Genomic DNA, 26,816 nt, shown 5'->3' with positions numbered 1-26,816 from the left:
TTTTGTTTCAAGTCTTCTTGCGTATATTCTTATGTAATTTTTTGTAAGTTATGAGTGTGGTTTGCGTCCTGGTCCACGTTTATCTTCTATTACGAGCTGTAGAAACTAGTAATGAGTTCCGTTTGCGTCCTGGTCCACGTTTACCTTCTATTATGAGTTGTAGAAACATCCTATTGTATAACTATGATTTTGTAGTTTCCGCTTTTCTACCGGTAAATGCTGTTTGTGTTTCAAGCCCTCATGTGTGTATATTTAGTTATGAGTTGCGTGTGCCTCCTGGTCCACGTTTATTACGAGTTGTAGAAAGGCGTACGTAATGCATCCCATTAGTATAGAATAATGATCTTGTAGTTTCTGCTTTTTCATCATTTCAATGTTTTACTGCTGCGATTTTACCTTAAAGACCTGAAATCTACATAATAGCCGGTAAATCATTTTTTTCAAAACCTTCATGTGTATATTCTTAAGTTATGAGTGTCGTTTGCGTCCTGGTCCACGTTTATCTTCTATTACGAGCTGTAGAAACTCGTAATGAGTTGCGTTTGCGTCCTGGTCCACGTTTACCTTCTATTACGAGCTGTAGAAACTCGTACGTAATGCATCCTTAAAATCTTTGTAAAATTTCCCCAGAATCTGGGAGAAAATTGATTTTCTATCTTACGCTAATACACAGGCTCTTATGGGAGGCGCTGTTGCCAGATGTTGTGAAAGGCCCAGTTTTTCAGTAGATCTGGGGAAATTTTATTTTTGTGTGCTCGTTCCCGTATAGCCCTTATACTGTGATTATGTAGTTTCTGTATGTTTACCAGTTTAATGTTTTGTAATATTTTATATTTTACTGTTACAATTTTACCTAGTTTTTTATCATTTCAATGTCATCTTTTATGATTTACTGTTGCAATTTTCCTCAGACCTGCAAGAGACAGCGTAGCGTGGTATTCGTGTGTACATTCTTAAGTTATGACTTTCGTTTGTATCCTAGTCCACGTTTACCGTCTATTATGAGTTGTTAAAACTCGTATGTAATGTATCCTATTATATAGACATGATTTTGTAGCCGTAGCTTTTTATTACGTCAATGTCTTTTTTCATATTTTCACTGTTGCAATTTTATTATAATTTACTTCAAAATCATGTAATTTTTAATAATAGAATCTGCAATGTAGCAAATGAACTTACATTCGCAATTATTTCAGATGGATCTAAACAAACTAAACAAAGTTTCTGTTGTTAAGAAAGAAGTCAAACCGATTACAAAACTACAGCAACTGGAAGTTGACAAACCATATAAAATAATAAACAGTAAAATCGTCAACACTGCATTTGGCCAATCGGTGCTTCTAGAATTAGAGGAAAGTGTGGTGTTCCTACCGAAGCGGGTTACCGAGGACTACGCCCCCTATATAGATCAGTTGAGGACAGAAAAGTACGCTGTCGTATTCAGAGGCCTGGTGAGCACGTCGAGCAAGCTAAATCCTGCAGCGTCATTCGAAATAATTGAAATTTAAAAAACTGTAAATAGATTTTTCATATCCAAAATTTTGAAAAATGAATTCTGAGGAAATCGCCATTCTTAGTAGTGAGATAATTAAAAAATTTGATAAAACTGAAAAATTACTTTTTTTAAAAAAGCGTTGTTCGGATAGAGAAACAAAAAATTGGATAAAACAAGTTAAAAAACATATATGTTTATGCAATTTAGCTATTAAGGATGGCGATTTAAGTATAGGGACGCTACGAAAACTTCAAACCAATGTAGGGATCCTTAAAAGATTTTTAATTATACTTCAAAATTTAAATTCCGTTGCAGGCGGTGGGTTAAATAATATACGTAGAAGTAAAGCAAAGGTTGTATGGAGAAATATAGCATCAATTTTTCAAAGTAGAGTACAAACAGGAATAATTATTAACAAAGAGCATAAAGATATTTTACAGTTTTTTGCCGATGCTTTTAAAATGTTTCAAAAGAAAATTGAATACAACTTAAAAAGAATGGGCATGTTAAAAGTAAATACTACATTTTGTGGGGAATTTATCAAAAAAGCTGAAGAGGTGGAAATTTTAGAAAGAAAATATTTTAATACTAAAAATGAAGTTATTGATGTGACTACCGATTTAAATTATTGGTTTGAAGTTTACGTTAAAAATATTGTTTTGACCGATTTATCTGAATTTGAGGAATCTCAGAGTGGTTGGGCACTGAATCAAATTATATCTTTAGAAATAAACATTAATAAATTTGAAATGGCTAAAGGAGCCTCATAGTATATTCAATTGCATCCTAAAGTTACCAAAAAAACGAGCTTGTATCAATGTTAAGAATAACGACCAGGCTTGTTTTGCTTGGGCCATTGTATCAGCACTATATTCAGTTAACATAAACGCTAACAAAACTACTTCATATCCTCATTACACCACTGTCCTTAATTTAAAAGGTCTTACATTTCCAGTAACTCTAAGAATAAATTACTAAGCGAGTTACAGGTAAATCGACAAACCATAAATGATAATAGGATTCATGATCTTGAGCAATGGCAGAAAAGCATTCGATATGAATCAGATATGAGATCTTTACTAGATAGTAGAGTATCAGAGCTGTCAAAGACTTTGTATGAGTTGGATGAACGTTTATCTTCAGCAGTAAAAGAAATCCAAGATACACTTGCTATATTTAACACATATTTACACCCTTTACTCCAAAGAGTTAAAGCTTTAGAAAGTAGAAATGGCGTCGTCCATGGGAAAGGTCCAACTAGTTAACGAGCTACACAAACCTGCTCGAAAAAATTATCCAAGACGACGTACAATAGTCAAAGGCTTAGACGATTTATGGCAGATGGACTTGGCTGAAATGCGACCTCATTCTCATAACAATAGAAATTTTAAATTAATTTTAGTTGTTATTGATTGTTTTTCGAAATATCTGTGGACTCGTCCATTAAAGACAAAGACGGGTGAGGAGCTGACTCGAGCATTTTCGGATATCCTCGCACACAGCAAACGAACACCGAAAAATCTGCAGTCGGATCAGGGAACTGAATTTTACAATAACAAGTTTCAAAATTTAATGAAAAAACATAAAATAAATCACTATTCTGTTTTCACTACCATGAAAGCAGCCATGGCTGAACGCGTCATTAGAACGTTGAAATCCAAACTTTACAAGTATTTCAGCTTACACGGTACTTACAAGTGGATTGACATATTGCCCACAGTTACGGCTGAATACAACAATACAAAGCATTCAAAAACGGGGTACAAACCATCACAAGTGAACAAAACCAATGAAAAGGAGATTTTAAAAAACAAATTTACGCATTTAAAAATCGCAGGTCCCCGAAAATTTAAAGTCGGCGATATTGTACGCATCAGCAAAACCAAAATGTTATTCGACAAGGGATACGTTCCAAGTTGGACAACAGAATTATTCAAAGTTACCAAAATCAATATTACCAACCCTGCAACGTACATGCTCGAAGACATGCAAGGTGCACCGATCAAAGGAGCCTTTTACGATGAAGAGTTACAGAAAACAGCCAATCCTGATATTTACTTAGTTGAAAAAGTTTTACGTCGTAAAGGTAAAAAAATGTACGTCAAATGGCTTGGCCTTGATGTAAAACATAATAGTTGGATCGATAATGATGCTGTCATCTAAAAAGGTGGGGGGAATTCTGAAAAATTAGCAGAAACACGTTTTTCGTTCTCAGTGTGTTGCAGTCAGTTAGCTAGTAAAAATGTATTCCCAAGATACTGAATACTCAAGCGGCAGCGAGTATGATGTCACCCTTTCACCATCATCTGAAACATCAACTGTATGTGAAGACTACGATCATGAGCTGGATGCTCTTCTAGAGAAGTATGAAGAAGCAGCTAAGAACTAGACCCATTATCTGCTGTACACACAGTTGTTAAATGGATCATACCAACTTGGTTGTGGTCTAAGTCCAGCCAGAACATATACTCCAGCTGTAATTATGTGGAAATCGCCATGGCAGAAAATATCTTTCAGTGCCTATGAATGGGAACAATTAATTACCCAACTCAATGAGCAAAGTTTTTTCTACGAAAACGTGACCGTCTCTGATGATCCTGTTGAAATTCAGTGTGGTGAATATTGCATAATTCGACAAATAACCTACAACAGCATGAAATTCCTCGAAATAATCAAGCACGGCATTAACTTTTGTCTCTCAGAAATGCAAGTGAACACCCTTGTGGAAGCAAATAGTAAACTTTTAACACCGTATATGTCCATGCTAGAGACTATTGAATTTCCAAATTATTATTATAATACGCTTAATATTGTTCGATCCCATTAAATCAAAATAAATTGCTTTATATTGATACTGATGGATTGATTTATGAAACTGAATGTAATGATATATACGAGGAAATGATTAAGCCTGACATTCATAGATTTGATACAAGCGATTATCCCCCAAATAATCCTTGGAATATTCCTTTAGTAAACAAAAAAGTGCCAGGTCTAATGAAAGATGAGAATAACTCGAAAATCATGACTCACTTCGTTGGTCTTCGTTCAAAGCAATATACATATAAAGTGGCTGGGGAGAAAGATGTTAAAAAGTCGAAAGGGGTTAAGATGAATGTTGTAAAGATGAAAATTAACTTTGATGATTATTTGAATTGTTTGAAAAGTTTTCGTGAAACTGCCGAAACAAAATCACTTTTTTATGCAACACAGCGTTGTATACAATCTAAATTACATGAAGTTTACAGTATTGAGCAAACTAAAATAGCCTTAAACCCTTTTGATGACAAACGGCACTTACTCTCCAACACTTTTGATACGTTGCCCTGGGGCCACTACAGTATAACACATAGGTGAATTCATTTTTCAGATGTGGAAGATGGAAAGTCTACAGAATTTATGCATAAGCACTATTATCGAAAACATACATGAAATTTCAAAATTTATTAGTAAATCGCCTTTACCATGGGTATTAACGGAGGAAATAGTTCAAAAATTTAGTAAAATTAAATGGATGCAAATTAAAACTAATCCCGTTCCTTATGAACATTTTAAAGTTTGTGACTTTGAGAATCATGATCTAGAATTGAATATTTCACCTGAACTTCGTCAGGCAATTATAGAGTGTCAGGATTTTGAAACTTTTGCACTTAATGACTACTATTGCTTATGGTTTAGGTATTATCAAATACCAAAATATAATTTGCTACTCTGTCGACCATGTTACAGGGTATTTAAAATAATTTTCTCTGAAAAACAAAAATGTCTAAAAGCTAAATCTGATAATTTTCATGTTAGTTGTTTAGCTTCAGACTTACATTTGATATTTAGAAAAAAATCATCCTGGTGTCAAAATGGTTTTTGTGAGGTACTCTTTGAACTAAAGGATAGATATGATTGTGAGGAGGACTTACACAGGAATCGTAATAAAAAAGTAAGATTCTCAGACATTTAAGATGCTAATAAAATTTAAACCTTTTGGTAAAGACGATCTGTATATTTGTATCATTTTCGGTAAACATATTTTGTACGTTTATACCTGTAAAATGTAAATAAACTTTCTTGTAAAGTAATTACTTACCTTTTAGTTGTATTGATCATAATCACAAAACGTTACTTCGATTAAACGAATACGATTTGCGATTACGATTATCGATTACTAATAACGAATAAAAGACTTTCTTGTAAAATATGCTTTATTTACCTTTTCCCCATACAAAATCCTCAGATCCCCAGATCCCCAGATCCCATTGATGATGGACCCCCAGACATTAATTATTCATAAAATAAATTTACTTTAGATAATAAGGATTTCAGTTGTTTTATTAATCCATTATCAGGACAAGGGATCCCCAACATATTCCAATTAAAAGTACCTTTTTCAATGACACTTCTTGTAAATTCATTAAACTTGTAATAGATGTTGTGCTTTAAGAAATATATATGTCCATCGATGTAATTAAATGCTGATGTAATATCATTTGGTATTCCTGGAAAAACGTCACTTATGCGTCCTCTTGAGATAATGTCTTTATCATTAAATTCAATAAATGAACCATCAAAACAAACAAATTTTTTTCCTGAATTTGTTTGGAATAAACCGTTAATACTTCTTGCGTTATTGATTTCAGGTACCATGTTATCTGTATGAATTCTTAAGCTAGGAAATGCTGCTGCATATATACGATTTCTGCTTACACCAATCATATCTCCATTGGAACTTTGAAAAACATGTGTCACGTTCGTAATTCCCCTTGGAAAGTATCTTATAAATTGTTCAGCATTGGTGGGTATCTTTTCATTATTTAAGTCATATTTCCATACCAGATCCTTACTTACTATATACATTCGGTATGTTGGAAATGATGGAGCATACGCTAAAAATATTAAATCTGGATATTCCAATTCACATACATTCGTTATTATATTTTGCTTTGATTTATTAGTCCTAGCTGCTGTGGTTGTCCTAGATCTTTCTGTTGTAGTTGGTGAACTACTCCTAGGTTGAGTTGGAATAGATGCAGATTTACTTTTATGTCCATATAACTTTTCTAAGCCTCTTTTATCATCATCAGTTATGTGGGAAGGAAAGGTTTCATAAAAGGGATACATTACAGCCTTCTTATCGCTACTGTGTGCTAGACCTAAAGCGTGACCAACTTCATGGAGAAGGACTGCAAAGAAATTTGTTCGACCTTCTGCTGTAGAATTTAAACTGAAATCCCATGTTAGATTGCTATTCATATGAATTTCTATGCACCCAGATGTAGGTGGAAAATAAGAATGTGCTAATATACCACTTGTAAATTTAAAAGGACATTCGTCGTTACCCTGACAATTGTATCGAAAATAGTGCTGTTTTGGAACTACTGTTATAGTTATATCCGGATTTGGATCTGGGATTCTCAGATAAGTAAACTTAAATTTTGATGCTTCTTCCCATATTTCAAATACTCTTTTAGTGACTGTCAAAGCTTGAGGGGTTGCTTGTGGAAAATACCATTTTATATCAAATTTTTTCCATGCTGATTTTACAGCGTAAGCATTGTCTCCTTGTGTACATCGTGGTTTCTGCATTAACTCCATCGTTTCTTTATTTAATTTCCCATCTACCGGTAAATTATATCTTTCTTGAAACTGTTCTAGTGTTTCAGTAATATCAGTACTGGCAGTTTCACTTGTGGTGATGTAACCATATTGTTCTAGCCATGACACTGCATTTGTCTCAGTAAAATTTCCACCTAAGCAAAAACTTATGCTGGTTGCGATGAGCAGAACAACTTTATTGATATGCATCTCGAATGATACTAGTTCAAATAAGAAAACATCGCTGTGATATAAATAAACCCCACCAGCCAATACTCCTCTTGTAATTTATTTTCATGAAATAAAACAACAGAGATATATTTTACAAGCTTTATTAAATTCTTTCAAGATCATTAGCGATCCTATTTTTACAGAAAAATATAAGTTGCCCTAACGCTATATGTTGTAAAGTATTTCCTTCCTGTGTAAATGTATACAATTTTTGAATTGCGTCTGAAAACGTATAATTATGACTACTAAAACTATTTCGAACAATATTAAGCGTATTATAATAATAATGTGGAAATTCAATAGTCTCTAGCATGGACATATACGGTGTTAAAAGTTCACTATTTGCTTCCACAAGGGTGTTCACTTGCACTTCTGAGAGACAAAAGTTAATGCCGTGCTTGATTATTTCGAGGAATTTCATGCTGTTGTAGGTTATTTGTCGAATTATGCAATATTCACCACACTGAATTTCAACAGGATCATCAGAGACGGTCACGTTTTCGTGGAAAAAACTTTGCTCATTGAGTTGGGTAATTAATTGTTCCCATTCATAGGCACTGAAAGATATTTTCTGCCATGGCGATTTCCACATAATTACAGCTGGAGTATATGTTCTGGCTGGACTTAGACCACAACCAAGTTGGTATGATCCATTTAACAACTGTGTGTACAGCAGATAATGGGACTCGTTCTTAGCTGCTTCTTCATACTTCTCTAGAAGAGCATCCAGCTCATGATCGTAGTCTTCACATACAGTTGATGTTTCAGATGATGGTGAAAGGGTGACATCATACTCGCTGCCGCTTGAGTATTCAGTATCTTGGGAATACATTTTTACTAGCTAACTGACTGCAACACACTGAGAACGAAAAACGTGTTTCTGCTAATTTTTCAGAATTCCCCCCACCTTTTTAGATGACAGCATCATTATCGATCCAACTATTATGTTTTACATCAAGGCCAAGCCATTTGACGTACATTTTTTTACCTTTACGACGTAAAACTTTTTCAACTAAGTAAATATCAGGATTGGCTGTTTTCTGTAACTCTTCATCGTAAAAGGCTCCTTTGATCGGTGCACCTTGCATGTCTTCGAGCATGTACGTTGCAGGGTTGGTAATATTGATTTTGGTAACTTTGAATAATTCTGTTGTCCAACTTGGAACATATCCCTTGTCGAATAACATTTTGGTTTTGCTGATGCGTACAATATCGCCGACTTTAAATTTTCGGGGACCTGCGATTTTTAAATGCGTAAATTTGTTTTTTAAAATCTCCTTTTCATTGGTTTTGTTCACTTGTGATGGTTTGTACCCCGTTTTTGAATGCTTTGTATTGTTGTATTCAGCCGTAACTGTGGGCAATATGTCAATCCACTTGTAAGTACCGTGTAAGCTGAAATACTTGTAAAGTTTGGATTTCAACGTTCTAATGACGCGTTCAGCCATGGCTGCTTTCATGGTAGTGAAAACAGAATAGTGATTTATTTTATGTTTTTTCATTAAATTTTGAAACTTGTTATTGTAAAATTCAGTTCCCTGATCCGACTGCAGATTTTTCGGTGTTCGTTTGCTGTGTGCGAGGATATCCGAAAATGCTCGAGTCAGCTCCTCACCCGTCTTTGTCTTTAATGGACGAGTCCACAGATATTTCGAAAAACAATCAATAACAACTAAAATTAATTTAAAATTTCTATTGTTATGAGAATGAGGTCGCATTTCAGCCAAGTCCATCTGCCATAAATCGTCTAAGCCTTTGACTATTGTACGTCGTCTTGGATAATTTTTTCGAGCAGGTTTGTGTAGCTCGTTAACTAGTTGGACCTTTTCCATGGACGACGCCATTTCTACTTTCTAAAGCTTTAACTCTTTGGAGTAAAGGGTGTAAATATGTGTTAAATATAGCAAGTGTATCTTGGATTTCTTTTACTGCTGAAGATAAACGTTCATCCAACTCATACAAAGTCTTTGACAGCTCTGATACTCTACTATCTAGTAAAGATCTCATATCTGATTCATATCGAATGCTTTTCTGCCATTGCTCAAGATCATGAATCCTATTATCATTTATGGTTTGTAGATTTACCTGTAACTCGCTTAGTAATTTATTATGTTTTCTGCCTTTCACCTTTTTTGCATCAGACATCTTCACTCTACCTAAACTGTTTACGTTCTAACGCAATATTCTTTGTACAATAGGTTTTATGCAACTCGTCCATCAATTGACTCTTTAGACAATTTTATTATTTTCGACGTATTCTTCTACTACCTTAAGACGATTTTCTAAATCATGTGAATTAAGATCCGTTGTTTTAATCTTTTTTTCCATTTCCAACGATTTCAACATATTTTGTGCGCTTTGGTGAGCAGCATCTGTAACGTTCTTATTCATTTCACGTTTAAATAAATCTAGGTCATTTCTAAACTCGTGTACTTGTTTCGACAAATCGGATATTTTTGCAGCATTCACTTTGTTCTCATCAAGCAACAAATTAATTTTTTTATTAGAATCACTTTCTACTTTACTTATGGTGTCTGAGATTTTTTGTTCAAGTTGAACATGTTTTGCATTATATTCTTTGCGCAACAAATTAAACTCTTTTCTTACAAAAGACTTGACATGAACAATGCGACTATCTACGAATTTCTTGTTGGAAAGATCTGTATCAGCTACAGGAGGATTCCGTTGCATATCCTTCTTTACTGCATGTATTTGGTTTTGTACATCCAAAATAGATTGTTTTAAGCCTTCACGTAGCTTTTTAACAGCTTGTTCATTAGAACGATAATGATGGCGACCAAACTTGTCAACATTCATATTGGAAATGATGCTACAATAATCTGATCTAACGTTAATATATAATATCTGCTTCACGTAATTCGTTGATAATGGCAACAATTTCGTTATTGAGGGATGCGGTGTTTCCTGCTTTTTGCTCAGCCATCAACAATTTGAGGCGCTCACAAAGTTCGTTTGGGTCATCCCAATACACATATTGCACATGATCATCGCTGTCTTCCCAATGTGTCGGTATTCCTGAGCCAACCTCCTCCCTACCAGATACTGTATTACGACGAAATGATTTATTCAGGTCAGGTTTAAGAAGTGATTTATTAAGATTAGGTTTAATAATTTCATTCCACTTATAGGTTTTGGTTCCCTTTAGTGTACCATTCAGTTTTTTATGAGCATTGGTTAATTCCAGCAATGTAATATATCGTTTCACATCGTCCTCAGTGTAATAATCAGGTTCTTTGTAAAATATTAATTCATATAGCCCGCGAGTTCCAACAACATAGTCTCCTTTCGCCACAATCCAACCATTATGGGCGAAATCAATAACAGTTTTTCCAAGTTTCCATTTAGAGGTTACGGGATCATGAGTAGGACCGTATACTCTATCTATTTTATCTGAATACTGCCAATGGTCTTTCACATAAGGATGAATTAGATGATGGTATTTTTCTAGGTAATCTTGAAATTCTTGTTCGGATACCTTATCTTGCGATTGGTTTGTTTCTATGCTATCTTCGTATTCTTCATCGGATTTATCGCTGTTTTCAAATACCTCTTCATCGCTGATAAATGATGTATTTTTTATGGTGCTAATATCTTCTTTTTTAATTTCTTCTTCTTTTTCCATTGGTTCTTCTTTTTTAATCGACTCCGTTTTAACGTTAGCATTGTATTGCGATGTTTTTAGAACACTGGTTATGGGTTTAAACATTTTTTTCAAAGTTTCATCCTCCTCCGATTTACCTAGTTTTAACGCTAAATACTTTTTGCGAATAGCTCTAGCTAATTCCGCAACTTTGCGCTTGCGTAGAAGCACTTGTTTGTCCAACATGCTTTTATATAATGCAGGTGTCTCAGCCACGTCTAAACTTTTATAAACTTGTCGAAACCTTTACGATAGCGTCCGTTAGAAATATCAAAATCCTTAACAATAACAAATGTACCATACTTGTCCTTCCAACATTCAGAACAAAATTGTTTAAATTGCTCAAATGTCATGTCAGGAGAGACGTGATCGTCAAAGACGTGTTTTAAATTGAGCTCATCCTGTTTAAACAATACAATAAGGTTAGCATTATCACGTAGGAGTTGTTTGCCTGCTCGACTGTAGGATTGACATAGGTATGCACAATCGATATTTTTATGTCTCCCCATACAGTAATATTCACGTATTGTTTGTTGCGGATCCGTTGATACATCATCAAATATGAATACAGAATTTGGTTTGGCTTTACCAGGACTTATTACGGCATCATTATCTTTATATGGGAAATAGCCCACCTCCTTCACAGATGCTAACACTTCCTTCAAAAATTGATACTTGGGTTGAAACAACGATTTTGAATAAACGTAAACATTTTGAAATTTAGCGCCATTCGGGTCAAACAATAATGCCAACATAGCATTAGTCTTTCCACATCCGCTTGGGCCGCATATGATAGCACGAAAAGAATGTGGTAGCAATGCACCATGTTTACTGGTTCTTGTCACGTTATCGACAAAATCTAAGTTTTCCACTGCTAGTGTCTTGTCTTGTTGAACAACCTTCATCTTGTGATCGAGATGAATTTTATGCACTTGGTTATATAAAAAGCAATTTTGTGTGAAACGATTCATTTCAATGTTGGTTGTTCAAGGTGAAGGAGTTTTAAATTCTATAATCAATAGTCTACCATTTGAATTGCACGCTCCTGGCTACCACTATCTAGGACCTGGAACTAAATTACAGAAACGTCTAGCACGAGGAGATCCTGGGATAAATCCATTAGATCAGGCTGCGAGAGATCACGATATAGCATACTCTCAAAGTAATTCCTTAAAAGATCGACATAAAGCAGATTGGGTGTTGGAAAATAAAGCGTGGGAACGAGTTAAAGCAAAAGACGCATCTTTGGGTGAAAAAACCACTGCCTGGTTAACTACTACAGCGATGAAAGCCAAACGAAAACTAGGTATGGGTGTGAAACGTGGTAAAGGCGTTAGATCATTTAAGCGACACGTGCTGCAACCAATTATCAGAAGATTGAAACGTACTCCTCCAGCACCAAATCTGCGTAAATCAGCCCTACTTGCACTTGCAGCAGCTAGAACGGCCGTTAAAAACGTAGGTGGGAAAAAAAATGTGCGGGTTCCAAGAATTATTCCATTTGAACCAAAATCAGGTGGTATTTTACCTTTAATCCCTATCTTTGCAGGCTTATCAGCTCTCGGCTCTTTAGCGGGGGGTGCGAGTGCCATTGCCAAGACAGTAATCGACTCAAAGAATGCTCAAAAGAAACTGGAAGAAGATAAACGTCATAATAAAGCAATGGAACATCTAGGCAAAGGTTTATACCTACGAAAAAACGCTAAAGGTGGCTTTGGATTATACTTGAAGAAGTCAAAAAACTCCCGCTGAAGCTACCTAATAGACCTCTAACCAATGTGGACTTGAATAAATTTGCTAAACAATTAAAAATTTCAAATTTTCGTGGAGTTTTTATGCGGGACAATTTACCTCAAGCCCCCCGTAAACACGAATGTGCTATTATTAATCTTGATATTTCCAAGAACCCTGGTACACATTGGGTAGCTTACCGAAAGATAAATAACAACATAGAATACTTTGATTCATATGGTTGCTTGAAGCCACCGCGGGAACTAGCATCATATTTGAGTGGTGGACGAATTTTCTATAATAACGACGCATACCAAACTTATAACCAAATTAACTGTGGACATTTATGCTTAAAGTTTCTCTACAATGGAACCATCTAACGACATCTTGAGGCGTGCCACATGCATTTTTATGGAAAATATAACGAGCGGTGTTTGGTATAAACTACCCCACGATATTCGTCTCGCACTAGGAGATCATTTACCTTGCAAGAAAGATCATAATAAACATGAATGGGGTGATGTTTGCGGCAATATGAAATCTACATGTGTATTGTGCGGTGTCTATGAGAGCGGTATCTATAAGCAAAATGTAAATAAGACAAAACCATGTAACAGTATAATAAGAAAAATAAAGAAATTTTTACCATAATATATTGATATTTAACTTACTACACCCTATATTAAGTATCAGTCATGTCTCGATTGTTAACCTTGACAAGTACTACAAACGAATTTTCGTTTACTCCTCAAGTGCCTCTTGTACTTGATCCACTTCAGCAGTATTATGTAGCAGTGTTGGGATTTCATACATTTAATTCCATCCCAAACATCGATGGTGAAAAATTTTATTTCTATGAGCAAAATGACCGTAAAAAGTTGCGTCATATCGACATTCCATCCGGATGTTATGAAATTACCGATATCGAAGCGTACATTCGAAGTGCATTACACACTAAATACAATTCAGTTCAGCAGTTCACTTTAAGACCGAACAACAATACGCTTAAATGTGAAATTTTCTGTCAAGAGCATACCATTACTTTCGAGAAAAATGATAGTCTTGGTAAATTATTGGGTTTCTCCTCAAATAGAATATTGGCGCCAGGTACACTGCATTCTTCAGATCAACCTGTAAACATTATAAAAGTATCGAGTCTACTTTTTGAATGCAACATTACCGAAGGAGCCTTCTACGAGGACAGACCTGCGCACACTATTCTACATTTTCCACTTAGTGTTGATCCAGGGTTTGCTATTGATGAACGTCCTCATAACCCTATATACATACCAGTAAGCAGCAGCATACGTGAAATTACCAAAATTACCGTTAGTGTAGTCGATCAAGAATTAAGACCAGTCAACTTTAGAGGAGAGAAAAGTACTCTGCATTTGGATTTTAAGGAACGATAGATGGGTTTAGATATAAAACACAACTCTACACATCCATATTCATTAGTCTCACACGGATCCTACATGGGACGTGACGTGTCTGCTGACAATAAAGTTTTTCTTGTTTCCATTGGATTACGGCTGAAGAATGCCAAAACGCCACTATATTCGACGCCAGGTTCATCAGCAGGAACCACATATTTTCGATCTTTACCAAAAACCTCGGTTCGACGATACTATTAGAAAAGAAGAATTTCGTATATATACACCTTACATCAAGTCATTTAATAATAGTGATGTTGTCGAGTTTATCATAAATCAATCAGATGCATTTTTTGCGATACACGACACACTTTTAGAAATTAAAGGAAGTATCAAGAAAGCTGGTAATGGAACTGTTTCTCTTGCGCCGAATGCTGGATCCTTCTTGTTTGATACCTGTACATACATCCAAAGTTCACATGACATGGAAATAGTTCGAGATCCAGGTGTAGTCAGCACTATTCGCAGTTTGTTGTGTTATACACCTGAAGATTCTAAATTTCTCAGTACTGCAGGATGGAACTATCCGAATTATCCACATTTAACAGGGGACGCCTTTAGTTTACTGATTCCAATCAAACATATTTTCAACATTTTCAACGATTACACTAAATTAACCTATGGTCGTCAAGTGTTTCGCTTTGTTCGAGCGCGTAATGATAAAGATTGCATTGTTGTCCAAGAACCTACTGGTTCCACGACGGTAACAACAGTATCATTAACCATCGCCAGCATGGAACTCAAGGTCAAACATGTCTTTCCCAATGATGATGTGAAAATCGAATTAATGACTCCGATTAAGAATAATACACCGATAACCATACCTTTCCGTAAATGGGAGCTCAATGAACTACCTTCACTTACGGCAGGATCTCGACGAGAGATATGGAGTGTAAAGACAACTTCAGCTGTTGAACGTCCACGCTACGTTATTGTAGCTTTTCAAACTTCTAAACGAGATGATATTCACGCTGATCCGACGCTATTCGATCACATTAGAATGTCCAGCGTACGAGTGGTTATTAATGGTGACTATTGGCCTAACGAGAGAATGCAATTGGATTTCACAAAAAATGATTACGCTATAGCTCACTACAATTATACTGAATTCTTTCCCAGTTATGCTCGTTCGCTAACAAAACATCCCATCTTAGATTACTCTGCATTTAAAAGATATGCTTTGTTTGTTTTTGACTGTTCCAAGCAGGATGATACATCGTTTAGATCCGGAACTGTCGATGTTAAGTTGGAAATCGAAGCAGATGAAGGTTTTCCAGCAGGTACTCGAGCTTACTGTTTAATTGTTCACGACAGCCTACTCGAATACTTTCCACTAACTGAAGTTGTCAAAAATATAATTTAAATAGGACAATCTACAACTATGTCTTTCAGTATTGATCGCAACATCATGAGGATCGCATTAGTTGACATACAAGGATTCACCGTAGATGGGTGGTTTGTACCCAAAGAGCTTACCATTGAAATTGGCCATAAACGATGCCATTACATATTTACGTCTCCACAACCGTTTGCTACATTGAGTAATAAAGATAAGAAGACTGTATCTTACTTGGAGAGACACCTGCACGGTCTTCGGTATTCCAATGGGGATGTTGAATATTCAAAAATAAATGAAATACTAGAATCTAAGTTGTTGTATGCAGCTGATTACATCTACGTTCGCGGCGAACAAAAAGTGGAATTTTTACAAAAGAAATGTCATATTTTTGGAGTTTTTCCCACCATTATTGATGTTTGTAAATTTGATGATACACCCCTTGATACTGGAAACTTTATTCAGAATGCCAATCCTTGTCACACAACTGGACTATTTTCCTGCACCGAGAGAAATGTGGATCACCTCCGCCAATGGTTTTGTGAAAAAATATTACCTATGTAAATTAGGTTTTTGAATAAAAGATTAAAAGTATTGTTTTAGTTTTATTTAAAAAAACACTGCCTTCCTTTTTTACATATTTATTTTAATGCAAGATGATTCACATTTGCGACTTACAAAAAATTTTATAATGATATTAACAGCTAGAAATACATTTATTACTAATATTATTGTTAACAGTATAATCGATGAACCATATTGGACGATGTCATCATCATTATTAGTTTTGCTCCATTTTGAATCACTTTCAGTGTTATTTGGGGATATTAACTTGATCTTGTAGAATGCTCCTCCCGACTTTGGTATCGTTTTGAAAAATACTGGAAGCTGGCCATAATTCACCACTTCATGATCCATTAGAGTCCATTCAGTTCGATTACAATCAGTTTTTACATCGTTAAAACATATCGCTATGTTCTTAACATTGTTTGGAACGTTTGTATAAAGGACATTGTTAACAATAGCTGTGAGAATGATAAACGATGCCGTTAATTGGGACATCTTGCTGGTTGAATTCTTTTTAATGGGTATTGTGTTTTTGGTAGTTTTCTTGTAGACAAATGAAACTCTGCAAATCGTTTTTCAATTGCGGTTCTATCTTCGTACCACTGTATATCCGCTTTCAACTTTTGTATTTTTTCGCAAAACTCTACCAATCTACACTGCACGGAAGACATTGATGAAATGAAGCATCTTTTACTTAAACTAATATATAAATATACATATATATTAATTTTATATTTGTTTGAAATTTTCCTTAGTCCTGACCTGTTCCTAATAAAATATTTATGTGTTAAATAGTATGTGCATCTTAATTGGAATTTCCTATTAGCAAGCGTCATTATATTTTCTGCATCTGTTTATTACTAATTATACAATAAACGCAATCGTGGGAACGACATAATATTTATAGAATTTGCTACCATATTGCGTCAGCGTATTTTCCCACATTGCAAGCCTCGTGAACATAAGTTTTAATTACATCCTTTAGTAATTTGCAAACCATTGGAATGTGGATGTATCCGGTTCACTCGTGGGAACGACATATAATATTTATAGTTGGTGCATTAACGTATGACATCATTGGAATGTGGATGTATCCGGTTCACTCGTGGGAACGACATATAATATTTATAGTTGGTGCATTAACGTATGACATCATTGGAATGTGGATGTATCCGGTTCACTCGTGGGAACGACATATAATATTTATAGTTACTGTCAGCGTATTTCCCGCGGTTCACTCATTTCGCCACACGTGCATTAACGTATGACATCATTGGAATGTGGATGTATCCGGTTCACTCGTGGGAACGACATATATAGTTGCCGTTGCGTCAGCGTCCACATTGCAATATATTTTTATTACTTGGAGGTACTCACGTATTTTTCTTTGAATTCTAAAAGCACATTGTAGAATGCAGGCGGGGTGCATTCGTTTGTATGAAATTATAATACTAAAAAATCGTTGCTTTTTGCCGACACCGTATCTACATTGCCTAATTTTGTTACATAACGCCATTTTTACCGCCCCCGGAGGCCCCACCCTATGGGATTCTTCTTCAGAGGCCTCAACGCCGCTGGCCGCCAACACGTCTACTTCTCACCCCCTACAGGGTGCGACAGGGTGTACTTCTTAGGGTTCTTTTATAACGATAGGGTTCTTCTTCAGAGGCCCCAACGCCGCTGGCCGCCAACACGTCTACTTCTCACCCCCTACAGGGTGCGACAGGGTGTACTTCTTAGGGTTCTTTTATAACGACAGGGTTCTTCTTCAGAGGCCTCAACGCCGCCAACACGTCTACTTCTCACCCCCTATGACGACAGGGTGTACTTCTTAACGACAGGGTTCTTTTATAACGACAGGGTGTACTTCTTGCACCAGAGGCTACGGCCTCAACGCCATCCTAGCCATCAAGCTGGCCGCCATCTTGGATCTTGGATCTCAGATTCCCATATCTCTACTACTAATACGTGTACCTATTTTGCAGTTTTTTGATCCTATGTTTATTTCGCAAGACATCGCGGGATTCCTATTTAAAATTTTATATTTACCCCCACCCCTCTCCGTGGGGGGTCGGGTTTGCTATCATTCGATAGATTTTAAAAACATATTGAACGCGTATTTTTTAGTTTTTCGCTTATTTCTCGAAATATTCGCTTTTCCTTTAGAAAGCTGTTAGAAATACAACAGACTTATATGTCCTTTGTTTCACGTATAAATTGATTAAATTCCATGTTACCCATGTACTTAAGTCAGTATAGTCAATATTTGACTTATGTCCTTTTTCCCAACATAAGAGGGTAGGTGTACAATTACAGGATACAAAGTTTGTCCCCATGTCATAATTTGATTCGCTCGAGTAACTGCAAAAATCCTCGCTTGGGTTCCCCTACCATAATGAAAGTTTATGAGCTAATAGTAGAGAGTAGGCTGAGAAAAATAATAGACCACATTATTACGTTATTATATTATATCATTACGTATTATCTACATTACATCATTACGTTAAACGATCTAATAAATAAAAGGTTGTCTAGGAAAAGAAAAACATAACTATGTACTTCAGTTTCCTTGATATGGAAAAAGGATTTGATAAAGTACCTAAATCAAAAATATGGAATAGCCTGAGGAACAGAAGCACACCAGAGAAACATACGGGCAACTAAGTCAATATACAGAGACACTAAAAATCATGTGATAAGTAAAATATGACATCTGACCAGTTCAGAACAACTGAAGGTGTAAGACAAAAGTGAAACTTGAGCCCTTTACTGTTTATTACGCTTATGGACGAAATAATAAAAGAAACAAAAACAGAAATCAGACCACTACACACAGTGTTTAAAATTCTAAAAAGCACTGAGATAGCAGATTGTACATTTGCCAACGATGTAATTTTAGCATCGACTGAAGACGTGTTACAAAGAAGCGTAAAAACATGGAACACAGTTTTAAAAAAGTATGGTATGACTATGAACAAACAAAAATCGAAAGTAGTGGTAATGGCCAAAGAAAGAGAGGATGTTCAGATAGATGATACAGGAATTAGACAGGTACAATAATTTAAATACTTGGGAGTAACCATTGAAGAAACAGCTAGAGAGGGAGCTGAGATCAAATAAAAGAATTGATAAAGTGAAGAGATTGATTGCACGCAATAGGAAAAGCAAAAATTATTAACAAGGATTAAGTATCGAAACATACGAAAATAAAGGTATTTAATGCTATATTATATAGACAAGTGCTTACATACGGATGTGGAACCTGGCTACTAAATATGTAGACAACAGAAAAGTTGAATATACAGTAGATAGGGTAAGAACTAACTACATAGGAGAAGCACTGAAAATCGATTCAATGACGGAGTATGTTAAAAAAAGACAATTAAATTGGTGAAGGCATTTACAACGACTACAGAAAGAGGTACTAGTTAAAACTATATGGGAAACGAAGGTGCAGGGGAAAAGAAGTAGAGAAAGACTGAGAGAGACAAGGAACGGAGTAACGGAGTCATGTTCCATGATAATCCTTTTCTTAAAAAAAGGATTATCATGGAACTAAGCTAAGGCTAAGGCTATTGCTAGGATAACGAGAGGAAACAATGGAAGAGATTTGTGCACTGTTAACAGAGCACACGTCATACCTACAGCCGATAGGGTAGAAGAGTCTAAATATTATTATGTATAAATCCAATTTGATCCCAATGCCTTTAATGCCGCTTGGCTAGGAGATCATTTCTAAAGATATTTCCCTGTAGTTTCTCTTTATTAGTTCCTGCAGGCAAATCTCTATAGCAAAATTTTTAGTTTGGAATGTAGTAGAGTAATTACCCAGGCTTTCACTACGGCTTTTCCTTGGTATCCATATACGGCAGCTACAACTCCTTTACCAGTTTTATAACTGTCAGTGTACCAAAAGTAATCACCCATTATCAAATTGGAATTATATAACTGCCATTCATCATCATCATCATCATCTTGGTGCCACAGCCCTTAGAGGGCCTCGACCTTCTCAAGCTTTCTACGCCATTCTCTTCTGTCCCTTGCTTGCATTTTCCAGTTGCCGACTCCGATCTTCTCGGCATCTTGTGTTACCCCGTCCATCCACCTCAGCTTTGGTCTACCTCGTCTTCTCATTCCCACGGGTTGCGCTGTTAGAATATTTTTTATCATGTTCGATTCAGGGGCCCGGGCTACATGTCCTGCCTACTACAGGCAATTTCACTTAATTATAGTGATAATATCTTTTGCACCAAACGTATGCTTGTAGATATTCTGCAGTTATATCTACGCCTCCATATTCCGTTCTCACAGACCGCTCCGAATATCTTACGTAACACCTTTCTTTCAAAAATCGATAGAGCGGATTCATCTGTTTTAGTTAGCGTCCATGCCTCTGATCCATATGTGAGAACGGGGACTATCAATGTTCTATACAGCCTTATACGAGTTTTTTGAGACAGACGTTTGTTAGCTAAGTACTTTGATAGACTATGATAACACCTATTTGCAATTATTATTCGTCTTTTTATTTCCCCTGATGTGTTATTATTGGGGTTAACCGATGTCCCTAGATATATCGATGGTTTAGTGTCAAACAACGTTATCTACATTTTTTGTGAAATTGAGATATATCTATAATCGAGTTCACCGTTTTCGACTTCATTTAGTAACAAAAACCTAAATCTCTATCTGAAGCAGATTACAAAATATATTAAACGTTAACTACCAATTGTGAAAAAATTGTTCATGTCAAAAACATCTAAGAGGTGATAACGTTATTTCACAGTGAATTTCGCGATACATCAAAAACAGTTATCGACTGTTAACGTTTATTGACACTAATTTATTAAGCTGTAATTGTAGACAGCGTTATTATTATAATTTGTATTTGTTTGAAAAACGTCATTTTGATACTGGATAACTAAATACATTTGTTTATTTTCGATGTTGTTCGATACTTCCATCTGATTACTCATTACATGATTACATGATTACAGTAATATGATTACTCATTACATTTTTTAGTTTTGCCGAAGTTAAAAGAAAACACACATGTTATTTTCTTAATGCCGGTTACGTATATATTTGTCGTAATTATTTAATATTTTGATTTTCTCAATGTTTAACAGTAAAATGTCCAGTCGTAGCACAAAACTTTGTATGACACAGAGCACTAGCGGGTCTTGGATCTTCTGAGGTAGCCTCTTGCCTTACAAATACAATGAAAAGTGAAGTTACTGGGAAAGACTTCGCTTGTATGTCTGAAACTTGTTCGGGCCAAAATGGAAATTTTTTTGGTGATGGTATGTGTACAGTTAATAGAATGGCTTTAAAGAAATCAAAATACGAAGTAGTTGAAATAGATCAGGAAGATATTTTGGATTTTAAAGAACCTCAAATTCAAATGATTAAAAACAAAAAAAAAACTGACATTGAAGGAAATATTGTCAAATGGTTGAACATAGTTTGGCTACAATATACATATTATAAAATAAGACACTGCACACAGTTATTTCAAATGTAATTTTAAATCAGACAACTTTATGAAATTTAAAATACAGAGAAGGTAACTTCGAACATTTTCAATTAACAAGCTTGTGCCAAGAAGAAAATATGACAAACCGTTAAAGATTAATAATAAAAAGTTAAAAGGTTTAGTAGAACTCCGTGAACAAAAATTAAAGAACAATATCACTTCTTTTACTATAATCTTCAAGGAGGAGGTGATGGTCATAATGAAAATGTTTCAGAAGATGAAGATGTTTAAAGATGGTATAAGTATTTAGAAATTTCATATGTTTAATATTTGTATGTTATTAGAAAAATAAAAACATTTTTAATAATACATCTGCATTGGGTTAGTGCTGCATTGGATATCCTGAAAATTTTGAAAATATCAGCGAATTTAAGTTAAAGTCAAACTGGATATCCTGAAAAAATGGGGTAATATCAGGGAAATTTTCGCAAAATTTTAGGGAAATTACATTTTTACATTTTCACCCAGCAGTACTAACCCTGTAGTAAAACTATTATTATCAGGTGCGACGTTAACGGTTACAAAAAATATATATCGGTAATATCAAAAGGCGTTATCAGGTCATTATTAGAAAAAAATTCTATTTTTTCTCTGTCGAATAACAATAACCTGTAATAATTTTTACAATATGTCAAAGAAACCATAATAATACTATATAAATTTACAGATTTCTATTGTAATGTATTTTTCCTCCGTAATCACAAATTTGTTGGCCGATATTACGTTTCAAAACAGTTTTTCGCATTTTCTGCCACTTTATGTTTTGGTAGTTAACGTTGTTTGATACTAAACCCTCGATATGAACCCTTTGACCGCTTCGAAGTTTTGGTCATTGATGATTAGATCTGCGTCAACATTTCCAGCTCTTGTGTTTGTGTTAGTCGCCATGAATTTGATTTTATTTCGATTTATATGTAACCCCATTCGTTCTGCTGCTGCTACTAGCTCGGTTAGGATTTCCGCAGTTCTCGCTCTGGTTCTTGTTGCAATGTCCACATCATCTGAATATGCTAGAATTTGGACAGATCTATTGAATATTGTTCCCCTGCTATCTATATTAGCGTCTCGTACGACCTTTTCTAATGCTACATTAAAAAGTTGACACGCCAGCGCATCTCCCTGCCTTAACCCCCTATGTATTTCAAATGGGGTTGACGAGTCGTTTTGAATTTTTACTGCTGATATCATCTTCGCCATTGTCACTTTTATCATACTTCCATTCATTCCTTGTGCAAAAAGAGCCGTAAACAGCTTTTAGAAATTATATCTAGCTTGAATTTCATCTGGTACCATTTCCAAGTCTTGGTGATTTTTAATTATTATCTCTCCATATTTAATCCCGTTATTCTTGTGCCTTGTTCCGCTTGGCATTTTATCCGCTTTCTGTATGCTCCTGCCTTCGTCTCCTGCTATATCCATATTTGTAATGGAGATAGTTTACGGATGACCTTCATGGAGGTAGTTGAACTCGCTTCTGTTATGATTTTAATTTGGCATTCCCAATGCAAAACGTGCATGTAGAGGGATAAAGAAAATGGTCCATAAGCAAAAACGAAAAGTAGCAATAAAAATAATTGGTTTCAGTAAACTAACTATAGACGCAAAATCCTGAATAATAATAAAAAAAAGGGAAAGGTAGCGCCCCATGAGAAAATCAGAGGCTTTTAGCTCTAATCAGAGTCCTTCAGGCGAACTTTTAGTACAGTAAGGGAGAAACTACTGCTGAAGACTCGATGTAGCTGTAATGCAAGAGCCAAGCGTGGTCAAGGTAAAAGAACTACATCGTCTTAAAGAATTTATGTCAATGTCATGTTGATAACCCAAATAAGTGTTGAGAATAACAGCAAATAAAATGTAGATCATTCAATGAGTTAACTATATTCTGGAAATTAGGTATATGCCTCTACTAGAATCCATTCTCTTCAACCAAAATATTATCGGTTTATACAATTTTTTAAGATAATACTATTTTTTCACGAATTCTCGTGTCAATATTTCCTACTAATTTAAAGAGTGGATCCCCTTGCCATCGCAAAACACTTTGTTCACAATAATACAAATATATACGTAAAATTTTACCCAGAAAAATGGTTAATGAAAGCATACGGATTTCCAAACAAAAAATATTGATAATTTTTATCTCATTAACTATTCGTACCAGTCAGATTGCCACCAAGCAGTGGCGTAGATGTTTCTTAAAATCAATATTTAGGAATTTTTAACCACATAATTAAGCAGATCATGTTAGAATATTCTAAATATGTACACATATGAGGCTAGATTTCCCTAAAATTCTTAGTTACAAACTCGACTCTAAGAAGAAATATGGATACCTCCTTTTATAATTAAAATTGTTAAAAATATCAATATTTTTTCAAACTAAGCTAAATATGGATTGAATTTAATTATCTACCGATTGATATTTGTATAATATAACTTCTGACACTTCTGATAACGCAAACAATAGTGATAGTTTTCACTTCAGGTATCATACTGAATATTACTGAATGAAGTTACTACAATAAAAAACAAGAACCTTTAGTAACATTGTGTAATTTCTTTTCTACACTGTGACCTCATCATCAACATGTCATCTACACTACTAGCCGAGTGATTAGCGCCCTCTTTGGGCTCTTCCGATTCGTTTGTCGCGGTGAATCAATCCGCATTGACATTTTGGTTTTACAATTAGTTGTGTCACTTGGCATCTTCTACAATTTTTTCCATTCGTTCCTGTTTTTGCTTATGGTAACCCATTCTCTGACTCCCATCTTCTTAAGGTCCTCGACTATCTGGTTCTCCCATCTAGTTTTGGGTCTTTCTCGTCGTCTGCCGATACAGGTCTCCATTTGGAAATTTTCTTGATGACGGCTTCTGGATTTCTTCTTTCTAGATGTCCCATCCGTCTGAGTCTCTGTGCCTTGATAAATCTGACGATGTCTTCTCCTTTCAGAAGTCGTCTTACTTCGTGGTTCGTGAGTTTTCTAAATTCATTATTACCTAAGTTTAGTTGGCCTGCTATCCTCCGAATTATTTTCGTCTCTAGGATCCCCAATCTTTCTTCCTCTTTCTGGGTCAGACACATTACTTTTGCACCATATGTGATTACTGGTCTAATTGCTGCTTTGTAAGTTTTCAGTTTAGTATTCTGAGTAGGCCTCTTATCTTGGAGGAAGTTATTGTATTTCCAGTAGGCTCTGTTTCGTGCCTTGACTCATATTCAGCAATATTTAAACTTGTCACATTAACTGGATTTTTGAGCATTTTAGGTATTTTGTTTTGTTTTGATTTATTTGTAAACCCCTTTTAGATGCGTCCTTGCATAACTTCGTAAATTCATCCTTTAAACTGTTCAAGTTTCTGCTAATTAATGCTATGTCGTCAGCATAAGCCACAAGTTGCGACGTCCATGTTATAAATGTAACTTTTATTTCTGTAGCTCTTATTGTTCTCTCTATTGCGACATTAAATTATGACGTTGATAGAGAGTCACCTTGTCGTACTCCACTTGCTATTTCTATATTTTTGGTGGTACCGTTATCTGCAATTATTGCTGCAGTCGATCCTTCCATTGTCATTTTCGTAAGTTTTATAAGTTTCATTGGTATATCTAGGTTTTTCATGCCTTCTATTAGGTCGGGTCTTGTTAAGCTGTCAAAGGCTTGCTTAAAATCTATGAAAAGGATGTGTAAGTTGATATCATATTCGTAACATTTTTCAATTGACTATGTGATTATGTGACCTGCGTCTATTGTTGACCTTCCCTCTTTAAATCCGTTCTGGTAGTCTCCTATTTTAGTTTCAATGTGACCTAATATACCTTTTATGCCTACCTTACATCTATGCTCGTTGATTTAGGATAGTTATTAGCGTCTAATGTTAAGCATCTTAAGAATAGACCAGTTATTGCTGAATGATGTTTACTTGCTGAATCTTTTATAGTATTTCTTGAGTTTGAAGGTTATTTTACTGACTACTTTTCAGTAGTTCTCGTTATCTTCGAGTATATAGCCTGTAAAGGGATTCATAACTTTCGAAGTACTGAGGGTACTTCGGGATATATTCTTCCATAGGTAAAAAAAATTACTAACAATGACATACTTAGGCGCATGAGTAAACAAAAGAATTTTAAGAATAATCAAAGAAAGAAAAATACAATACTTGGGTCATGTATTAAGAGGTGAAAAATATGAATTACTTCAAATCATATTGGAAGGTAAAATACACGGCAAAAGATCAATGAAACAATGCCAGAACTCATGCCTGGTAGTTTGACCGCTCATACCCAGAAACCTTTCGTGCAGCAGTTTCTAAAGCTACAATGTTAGATCTGCAACCTTTTAAAGAAGAGGGCGCAATAAGAAAAAGGTCCATTTTTGTTCCGTGAGAAGCTGGCTAGTGGAGCGTAAAATAGATCTAGAAGTCTAAGTCTGACTTATGCATCCAAAACTGAGGCCAGGTAAATATGAACACTTAAAATTTCATTTAGAGCAAACTGAAAATTAATTCATATATTTTATGTAATATACCTCATGAACATAAATATATTATGAAAGTACTTACATACATTTCGGGATGATTATTAACTTGTGTAGTGAGTATAAATCTTCAAAAAAAAAAACAATGCGGGAAAGTGCGAAGACTATAAAATTACCAACCTTATGAGCCATTTACTTAAAACATTTCTAAATGTCATTCAGAAAATAGTATATACAAAATGAGAGGAACAACAATAAATTACCAAGAACACAATTCGGATTTCGTGATGCTCTGGGAACACGGGAGGCCCTTTTTGCTGTACAAGTGCTATTTCACAGATCTGGGAATGTAAATTGTGAGATATACGTATGCTCTATGGATTACCAGAAAGCATTTGATAGAGTAAAACATGACAAATTATTAACTCTAATGATATAAATTGGAATTGACAACAAAGATCGGAGAATTATCAGAAACATTTATTACAATCAAACGGCCAAAATCAAAATAGAAGACCAGTTAACTAATAAAATTGCAATATAACAAGGAGTACGACAGGGCTGTAATTTATCTCCACTGCTATTCAATATTTACTCTGAGTGGACATTTAAGGAATCTTTAGACGGTTGTGAATATTAATCAAATAGCGAATAATAAAAGCAAAAGCAGCATTTATTAGAATGGTACCCATTTTCAACAGTCGAGACAAGTTATTAAAAACAGAATAACGTTTGTTGAACTGTACTCACTTATGTGGCGGA

At 35.2% G+C, this 26,816-nt stretch overlaps 2 protein-coding genes and 1 long non-coding RNA gene across 3 annotated transcripts; 2 read left to right on the top strand and 1 right to left on the bottom strand.

Moving 5' to 3' along the window:
* The first annotated feature begins 871 nt into the window (after positions 1-871).
* On the top strand, positions 872-5,685 carry LOC126886372 (uncharacterized). The gene is made up of 2 exons (XR_007698583.1): positions 872-1,514; positions 4,866-5,685. It is a non-coding gene; the product is annotated as an uncharacterized LOC126886372 (long non-coding RNA).
* An 85-nt stretch (positions 5,686-5,770) lies between these two features.
* LOC126890029 (matrix metalloproteinase-18-like) lies at positions 5,771-7,291 on the bottom strand. Its single transcript, XM_050658845.1, has one exon. It carries the CDS (start codon positions 7,289-7,291, stop codon positions 5,771-5,773), a length of 1,521 nt encoding a protein of 506 aa, XP_050514802.1.
* A 6,952-nt stretch (positions 7,292-14,243) lies between these two features.
* Positions 14,244-15,500, top strand: LOC126890023 (uncharacterized). The gene has a single exon (XM_050658834.1). The coding sequence runs from the start codon at positions 14,244-14,246 to the stop codon at positions 15,498-15,500; it is 1,257 nt and encodes a 418-aa protein (XP_050514791.1).
* Positions 15,501-26,816: the final 11,316 nt, after the last annotated feature.

The sequence above is a fragment of the Diabrotica virgifera genome, chromosome 1 (genome assembly GCF_917563875.1).
Source record: "Diabrotica virgifera virgifera chromosome 1, PGI_DIABVI_V3a".
NCBI lineage: Eukaryota > Metazoa > Arthropoda > Insecta > Coleoptera > Chrysomelidae > Diabrotica > Diabrotica virgifera.
Note: the sequence above shows the minus strand (reverse complement) of the source record. Positions and strands in the feature narration are given on the sequence as shown.